This window comes from Musca domestica, unplaced genomic scaffold, assembly GCF_030504385.1.
Source record: "Musca domestica strain aabys unplaced genomic scaffold, Musca_domestica.polishedcontigs.V.1.1 4, whole genome shotgun sequence".
Taxonomy (NCBI): domain Eukaryota; kingdom Metazoa; phylum Arthropoda; class Insecta; order Diptera; family Muscidae; genus Musca; species Musca domestica.
In genome coordinates this window covers 14096626-14105306 of record NW_026712328.1, presented here as the reverse complement: position 1 = coordinate 14105306, position 8681 = coordinate 14096626, and the positions used below count along the sequence as shown (strand labels likewise).

The following is an 8681-nucleotide window of genomic DNA, read 5'->3' as shown; positions in this document are numbered from 1 at the left end:
CACATAAATTGCGGCTCGCGCATTAAAGCTATTGACCAATATAGCCATGAAATTGAATGGTTAGGATCATATTTTTGAGAGAAAAATCCAGTCATTTCATTCATTCTTCGCGCTTTTTAAATCATTTTAAAAATGAGGAAAAAATGAAAAAGTGAAAACAATAATTTTGAATGAGTCTGACAGGAAGCGGGCATATCCTCAGGGCTGTATTTTTGTAGTTTTACGAAGCTATTCTAAAAGTAGAAAATACACAATCAATATTTACTTTATTTATGACCAACAGTTTATGATTGACACCCATAAATTGGGATTTTCCAGCGTATTTTCCATTTTTTTCTATACATTTGTTGAATTCTATGTATATTTTGTAATTGAATGATAGTCATATTTCTGCCCTTATCTACTTTAATATTTATTTGTACTTTATTCAAATGAGTTAATACACAGGCTATCGCTTGCAATTAGTTTCGTACTGTTTCGTTTTCAATGTTGCGTCATCTAGCAGATTACATTTCAGTTTTGTTTTTCTTTCCACTCGCCTCCACAACAAGCAGTAGATAAAAAAAGTCTCGTTTTGTACTTCGAGAAAATACAGAACGAAACGATTGTCAACGTTTTATGTAGTTTATTTTCGTACGCTGGAGAGGGGCATATGCATTTAGATAACCCTTATTAAAATGTTTTATGTTTTCTTTGTCATTGCATGTTATCAATTAATAGTGAATGTCTTACAATTTTTACTGGAAAACAAGGAAGGGCTTGAGGCAATTTACCTACAAAAACCGATATCAACCAGACGGGCAATAATAGCGTATAAAATGTATAACAACCAGGAACAACTGATAAGAAATACGTACGATGTCATTCAAAGAACTGGAGATAGTTTACAACGATCTAATCAAATTGCGTATGAAACCGAACAAATTGGGACAGAGGTATGTGGGTGACACAATAAAATAAATTTTTGATCGATCCAGTGACACTCTTTATTGTTTAGGTTCTTTCGGAATTAGGAGAACAACGTGAATCGCTACTGCGTTCTTCCCGTCGTCTGGAAAACGCGGATGACAATATCTCGCAATCACGCAAAATCATACGAAAACTTCAACGAGAAGTTCTATATAATAAAATCATTTTAATATTAGTTATAATTATGGAAATAGCGATACTTATAGGACTAGTTGTCATTAAGTTTATTTCGAAATGAGAAATATTAAATTTAGAACTGGTAAATCTGGTGGAAGCTTCAAATGTTTTAAGATACGAATAAGACCTATCAAGACAATGCAGATGTTCAATTAGATAGGAATTATACAGACAATGATACATTGAACACTGCTTGTCAGTGACATTGCGAACTTCAATACTTTACATTTATTTCGGATAGCGTGGTATTGAGAACAACTCTTGCATGGTAAAATTTTTGTTTCCGGGAAAATACCCAAATATTCCACCCGAAATTCCGACTCAACGCCTTGGAGCTATACCGATATGGGCAATATGGGCAATATAATTTTTCCTGGACCCCGATATATGGTTCTTTGAACAGCCTGATTCTGCTAAGTAAATCAAACCAAAGTTTTCTAAATTTGATACTGTTTTATGTAGCGTTAAGATTTTCTCCTTTTAGTTTGGCCGATACCGGCTACGTGAAATAAAGTTTTTGTATATTTGATTCTGTTTGTAAGATAGTCACTAATTTTGTAGCATTTTGGAAAGTTTATAATGTCAACTATAATTTGGCATAAATTTCGTGAACTCCCGTAGGATTTTATAAAAAATGCAGGTCCAAAAAAAATCAAGAATGATATTACTCCCAAACCTTTTGGTATGGTCAACGTCGCTTTATTGGTTCCGGGTATTGGACCCGAAGTTTCAGTTCAAATATCCTCATGTCCCGGCCCGTCCTACATGAAAAAATACTTTCCCGAAATCAGGGTTCAAATTCGTACCTCTGGAAATAATTTCAAAGCAATCCGAGAGTTTCCAATAAAATTGAGTTAAGCTGCGTTTTGAAACATTATAGATATTTTTTTTTATAGAAATTAACGTTTTGGAGGTTAGCCAAACTCCTTTGAAAAAATATGGCTTAAATCATAAAATACGGAGTAAAAGTATGTACCGTTATATGGGAACAAAGGGAAAACGTGGAATTATGAAGACAATGATCCACCACCATAAGAAAGTCCATTATGAATCTAAAAAATCCGTTAAAATATAGGGAGGTACCATTCTATAAGCGCTATACGCAAGAAATGGATCTATATAGACAATGTTGTGCCACCAAAAAAGATACCAATTCGGGCGAAAATGTGGTTTAAATAGTCAAAATACATGATATTCACCCCTACTCTGTAAGACGTCGTCGACAGCTAACGTCGACGCCTTGTGTCGCCGTGTTAATTTTGGCACCCCTGAAGTCGTGTCGACAGCAGACGACGAGTACTTGGTACTCGCTAAGGCGATTATACAACCATGTTGAGTCGACTCGACTTACTTTTGGGCGTTACGGTTTTTCTGCACGCCTTGTGACGCCTTGATACAAACAACTGTGTTTTTATTGATTTGTAAGTTGGTGAAAAAAAAAAAATGGAGAAAAAATTAAAAATTACAAATGGAACGCAATTTGATTGCTTAATAAAAGAACTTGGGAAAAACCCAAGCCTTGCGAAAGGGTTCAGTAGAGGCTCTCTTCCATCCAATTTTAAAAAAAATTGGGAGGATATTACAACAAAACTGAATGCTTTTGGTCCTCCGGCAAGAGACAGTGATGGTTGGCAGAAGGTAAGGAATAACAGTATATGTACACAAATAATTAAACTTTCTTTGTTTTGTTTTAGGTTTGGAGAGATCTAAAATTCAAATGTAAAAAGAAAGTAGCCTTCAACAAGGCAGAATGCAATGCAACAGGTGGAGGCAGATACAAGCAGCTGCAACTTTCCCCGTTGGAAGAGGCAGTTGCGAGTATAATGAAATTTATTGATGCAAAAATGGTTTTGAAACCTGTAGATAAATTATATATTTTATGAATGGCATGTATCATGACCCAAAATATAAAAATTATAAAACTTACTTGATATGTGGTAGGTTAAATATATCTGACCTTTGCCTTATAATTTTTCTTTGTATACGAAGGCTTTTCTTCTGTTCTTCATCACTAGAACTTGAACTTTCATCAAGAAAATAAATCATTTTACCAAACAAATTGAAGAAAATTTTCTTTATTCGTTAGGGATTACACTTTTTGGTGGTAAATTATCGATACGCAGGCGTCACTGGCAAAGTACAAAGTACCAATTTTGCATTCATGTGACAACGCCGACGTCAAAGAGTGACAACGACTTTGAGACGACGACGCCTTTGGCGACGACTTACAGAGTAGGGGTGATTGTGATGTATTAGGACTACTCGATAATGGGGGGCCGATATTGCCTCGAACATCACCTGCCCGTTAAAAGGCACTTCTGTGCAAACAATTAATTTTCTATCTATGGTTACGTAGTACAATATATATATATATATATATATATATATATATATATATATATATATATATATATATATATATATATATATATATATATATAGTGAGGTCTAAAATGGCTATTTCGGCGAGTTACAAACGTGTTGACAAACTTCATATGCCCTCCATTTTATGTTTGGTAGATGGGTTGCCAACAATATTACCAACATAAATGTTATCACTAGAGATTGAACTCATATTGCTTTCGAAACCAAAACACAAAGATATTTAAATGTTATTTTATATCAATTTTAATGAACAAAAAACAATAATACATATTTACGTCAGTTATAAGATTCTTTTTGGAATAACTTAATTATCTTTTGGTAAAATGATGGACCAGCCAAACACACGACGATCAAACCCGCATGAAAACAAATCGCAGTTTAAAAGAGGCTCTTCCGCCCAGGCCACGGATGAAACCATACGCCGGTGACCCTAAATAATTCTCGTTAATATATATATTGTGCAAAAAAATGTACTTACTTGGCGGCTTGTTCGGGGTAAACGGGCAACTCTCTGCCCATTTAAATCAAATAAGCGAATCTGTCGGTTGTCATGGGGAATTGCTATAATACCACCATTAGATACTGCTAGTCTATTCACAGAAGAGTCCGTACGTATTGTAGCCAAAGCCGAACGCATATTTCGCAACTCCCACACTTTAACAGTGCGGTCATCTGACCCTGATACCACTTTGTCGTCTTTGGTTAATACTGTAGATGTCACACTTCTGTAATTAGCGAAAATTTTAAGATAATTGTCACAATCAATAAACAATTTTTCGTTTACGTACTCAGTGTGACCTTGAAATACTGACACGCCAGGAATCGGATCTCTGAAATCCCATAGGCGAAATGTGGAGTCTCGGGACGCAGTCACAACTAGTCTTTGGGTTGGATGAGCCGACACGTGCGTCAACTCGTGATCATGACCCATCAAAGGTTGTAATGGCTCTCTAGTCTCCACATCCCATAAAATAGCAGTACGATCCCAGCTTCCTGTAATAATTTGATCCATATTTACTAGCCAATCCGCGGCTACAACTACAGATAAGTGACCTCCAGGTCCTTGAAATTCACAAAGTGGTGTACGTAAAGTATCAACGCGATCACGATCTTCCACTTGTTCATCGCTGTCATCAAGTTCCTCTTCGGATGAATGACCTTTTCTAGAAATAATAAATTAAACAAAACTTCTATTGTGTAAAACCCCCTTAGAAATGGAAAATGTCATTTAGCGAAATTTGGACAACAAATAGTAGTAGATATTTTATGAATTTTCTTTTTGCTTTGAAGCGGATTTCATAAGTCGAGTTTACTTGCAGCAATTTTTATCATTCTCTCTTAAACTTGCCTCTTGCATTAATACAAGGTAATTCATAAATACAATTAAAAACAATGTAAATTAGATCAAAGCATTGCATCTCAAAATCCAGAAATATACCTACAAGCTAATGTACATCGGTTAGCTTTTCATACTCACGAAATACCTAAACAGTTACATTATCTGATCTGATCGTGTCGTTTTAAAACGCAGTTCGAATTGCCGTGGAAATAACCACGCTATGCGGATACTTGATGGTAATATTCCTAAGTAATATAAGTGGTTTTTAAAACTCTACCTTCATAGGATAGGTTGTACTCATGGGTTGTACTGTTAAATAACGAGTTTTTGTTTATCCGTATCATAGATAATTACACAGAACTGGGAGATATCTGTCAATATATTTCAGACAAAGGGAAACTGTCTACACATAGTATAACGTACGCTTTAGAACCGTTCAAAAACAACTTATATTTGAGACTACCTTCATCATAAAGCCTTTAACTTACTTAGATACATCCCAGTTAACTGCGGCTTGCCATATGTGAGCTGTTCCATCGCCGCTACCTGTCAAAACCAAATCACGATTTTGGTGAAATTTTATAGAATTAACAGATCCAACATGACCAGTGTATTGTAGAAGACATCGACCACTCTCAATGCCCCATATACAAGCTGTGTGATCTGCCGAAGCTGTCCCAATAATAGGCTGACCTACTTTTGCTGCTACTTGCCATACCCCATCTTTATGTCCGCAAAACTCCCTCATAACTGTACTGCTTACTACGGACTGAGCTTTAAAGCTAGATACGATTCGACTAGTTTGCGCTTTGATTTTATGGCTGGCTTTAACCTTGCCTCCACTGTAAGTAAATTTTGACTTGAAACTTTTACTTCCAGAAACAACAGGTCCTCCGCTCGTTGTATCTACTTCCTCAGCACCTGTTACTGCGGTAGGTTGTGGAATGGTTGAGGACGGATTAGCTCCACTCGGATTAGTCGAAGTCGATCTCTCACAAGATTGAAGTGAATCCTTATTGGTGTACCCGTCCAGCTTTTCTTGCACTGTGAGGTCAAAGATATTATATGTATCTGTGCAAGTTAAAATATCGTATCTTACAGCTTAAATTTTCCAAATATAAAAGTTCAAACTCTTTCTCGATTTGAAGGAAAAGATGATGCAGCTTAGCACGATAGGGAGTTTCATGTATCCCTATATCTTCTGCTAGGCTCGTCATTCGCTGCTTCGATGATTTCATTTTTGCCTACAATTTTCATAAATATTAAAAATATCCAATTATATAGTTTTTCTCCTCTTCTTTTTTTCCGTTTCTACTAATTAAATTAACATAACGAAGCCTTCAGTTTTTGTTTTTTTTTTCCTGTTTTATTTATTTCTTATTTCTGTTTGTTCTTGTTAGGATGTGAGCAGAGGGCGAAGCCGAAGTGAAATTTTCGGCGGCGGCTAAAAGTCGAATGTAGCCGAAAGAAAAGCGGCGGCGGCTAAAGCAATATACGACCGGCAGCGTCTAAAAGTCGGCTAGAACCAACGACTTTAATTTAAAACAAGTAAAAAAGCAGTAAGCTCGGGCGGGTCGAATTTTGAATACCCTCCAGCGTTTGGAACGAATTAAAAAACAAAAAAAAAAAACTAAAATCCGGATGGACGTCCGTCTGAGAATTTTACGGTGATCAAGAATACATATATTTTGTTGAGTCTAAAATTATTATTTCGATGAGTTACAAACGGAATGACGGATATGGTGGAGGTTATAAAAATGACAACGACAGCCTTGGTATCATGAACAAACAATTTTTTTATTGTTGCGAGATGCAGGCTGCTTCTCTTTGCATTAACACAATTCCCAGCATGTGAAAATGCTTGCTCTGAACATGTTGATGTGGCTGGATGTGGCATATTTGCTACAGTAGCAACATTTGAAAAAGTCCTTAAAAAAGTAGTCGGTCAAAACACAACATGTTTAATACAAGTTTTAAACGACTTTTTTGCAAAACACATGGTAGAAGAATATAGGTAGACGCGTCGACACAGCTGCTGGGACAATGAACTGTCAAACCAATTTTGGAATTGAAAATGTTGAATGAAAAAATATTTAAATTTGTAAAATTTTGTGAAAAACGCGAAATATAGTAAGCCTCCGAATGACGTAGTATAAGAAAACATATAAAAATCTACTTATATTTGAAAAAACATTTACATTTTTTGACATATCAATGCTCCCAAGCGTTGATGCATCTACCTGTATTCTTCTGCCATGGCAAAACATATGGATCCAACCACGGCCCAATTATAATATATAATTATAATTACCAAAAAATACAACTTTATTACCTACATTTATTGCCCAACATTTGTTAGTGTGGCGAATAACTGAACAATATATATATATATATATATATATATATATATATATATATATATATATATATATACATATACATATATATATATATATATATATATATATATATATATATATATATATCAATTGTTGTTTGTTGGTAATGGAATCAATTAAAAACGGCTGGACCGATTTGCATAATTTTTTCTACAAACGTTAGTCTCTTGTCTCTTGGACAAAAGGATAAAATCCAAAAAATTTCGTAAAAATGTGAAATTTTAAAATTTTCATTTTGACTTTTTTCCATTTTGACTTACTATTTCGGAATGTACATTTGTAGTGTTTTCTTTTTTTTTAATTCTAATATGATGTGTAGTCTTTTTGGGTAGTAGAAAGCGCCGAAAATTATGGAGTGGCGGAACTGAATAGATTATGTCAAAATATTTTAACGTGATCTATCAAAAAGAGCATATTGCACTGCAAAAACTCTAAAATAGGGAAAAACTGAGAACATTTTTTCATTGGAATCAAATTTCAAAATAATAGTGAGGACCAAACTTCGTAAGGACCTTTAAATATTGGCTGTAAAAAAAACTAGCGAACAAGTTGAAGATTTTTTTTCAATTTGTTTATTAGTTACTATGCTTATAACTCAAGAACGTTTTGACGGATTTTCACAATTCATACAACTCCAGAATGGAATCTTGCAAAAATAATTGCGTAAAATATGCCAATAAAAATATAAAAGAAAAAATCCTTTTGGCGTGAAATTTTGAATAATATCAAAAATGAAATAGTACGCAATAAGATGTTAAATAGCGATCTTTCATGTCTGAAATTGGCATTTAGCTTTTAACTCCAGGATATACATCGTGCTTCAGCTGGAAGATGCGAACATATTTTAACAAACAAAATTGACCGACAAAACGTTATGGGACTCATTTTAAAACATGGAAATACTTCTTTCACATGACAATAATCCGTCCAATGAGAACTCAATATGAAAATATGAAATATCGAATATAAAGGAAAAAGGATTTCTATTCATTCAGAAATTCTTCCTAAACTTTCACGATACCTTAAATCACTTTTGCAGTTCATGATATGGGCCATAACCCCCGCATAAGGATACAACCCGATTTCAAGTATATCTTACATTTTAACCATATTTTCATAAAATTTTCGGCAAATGTTGGTAATTTGGGAAGAAACCATCCATACAAAAACTGATCACGTTTTGTATAACCATCATATGATTTAAGGAACCGGAAATTTGTTTAATCGTCTTTGAATTATACTATGATAAATGATATGGAAATTATGGAGACCCAACGCGCAATTTCAATGACAAATAATTCATATTACTTTAAAAACAAGTAAAAAAATTATGCTCGGCCGGGCAGAATTATTACTATCATCCATCTGAGGGTAAAGGAAACATTTTTATATAAAAGTATCTAAATTCAAGC

General features: G+C 34.4%; 2 protein-coding genes across 2 annotated transcripts; one reads left to right on the top strand and one right to left on the bottom strand.

Moving 5' to 3' along the window:
* The first annotated feature begins 693 nt into the window (after positions 1-693).
* LOC101889764 (vesicle transport through interaction with t-SNAREs homolog 1B) lies at positions 694-1675 on the top strand. The gene is made up of 2 exons (XM_005186231.4): positions 694-935; positions 998-1675. The coding sequence occupies exons 1-2, from the start codon at positions 819-821 to the stop codon at positions 1205-1207; spliced, it is 327 nt and encodes a 108-aa protein (XP_005186288.1). The 5' UTR covers positions 694-818; the 3' UTR covers positions 1208-1675.
* A 2075-nt stretch (positions 1676-3750) lies between these two features.
* LOC101889935 (WD repeat-containing protein 37) lies at positions 3751-6299 on the bottom strand. The gene is made up of 5 exons (XM_005186232.4): positions 5970-6299; positions 5359-5914; positions 4320-4694; positions 4010-4256; positions 3751-3961 (listed from the first exon to the last, which is right to left on the bottom strand). Exons 1-5 carry the CDS (start codon positions 6106-6108, stop codon positions 3836-3838), a joined length of 1443 nt encoding a protein of 480 aa, XP_005186289.1. The 5' UTR covers positions 6109-6299; the 3' UTR covers positions 3751-3835.
* Between the last annotated feature and the right edge of the window lie 2382 nt (positions 6300-8681).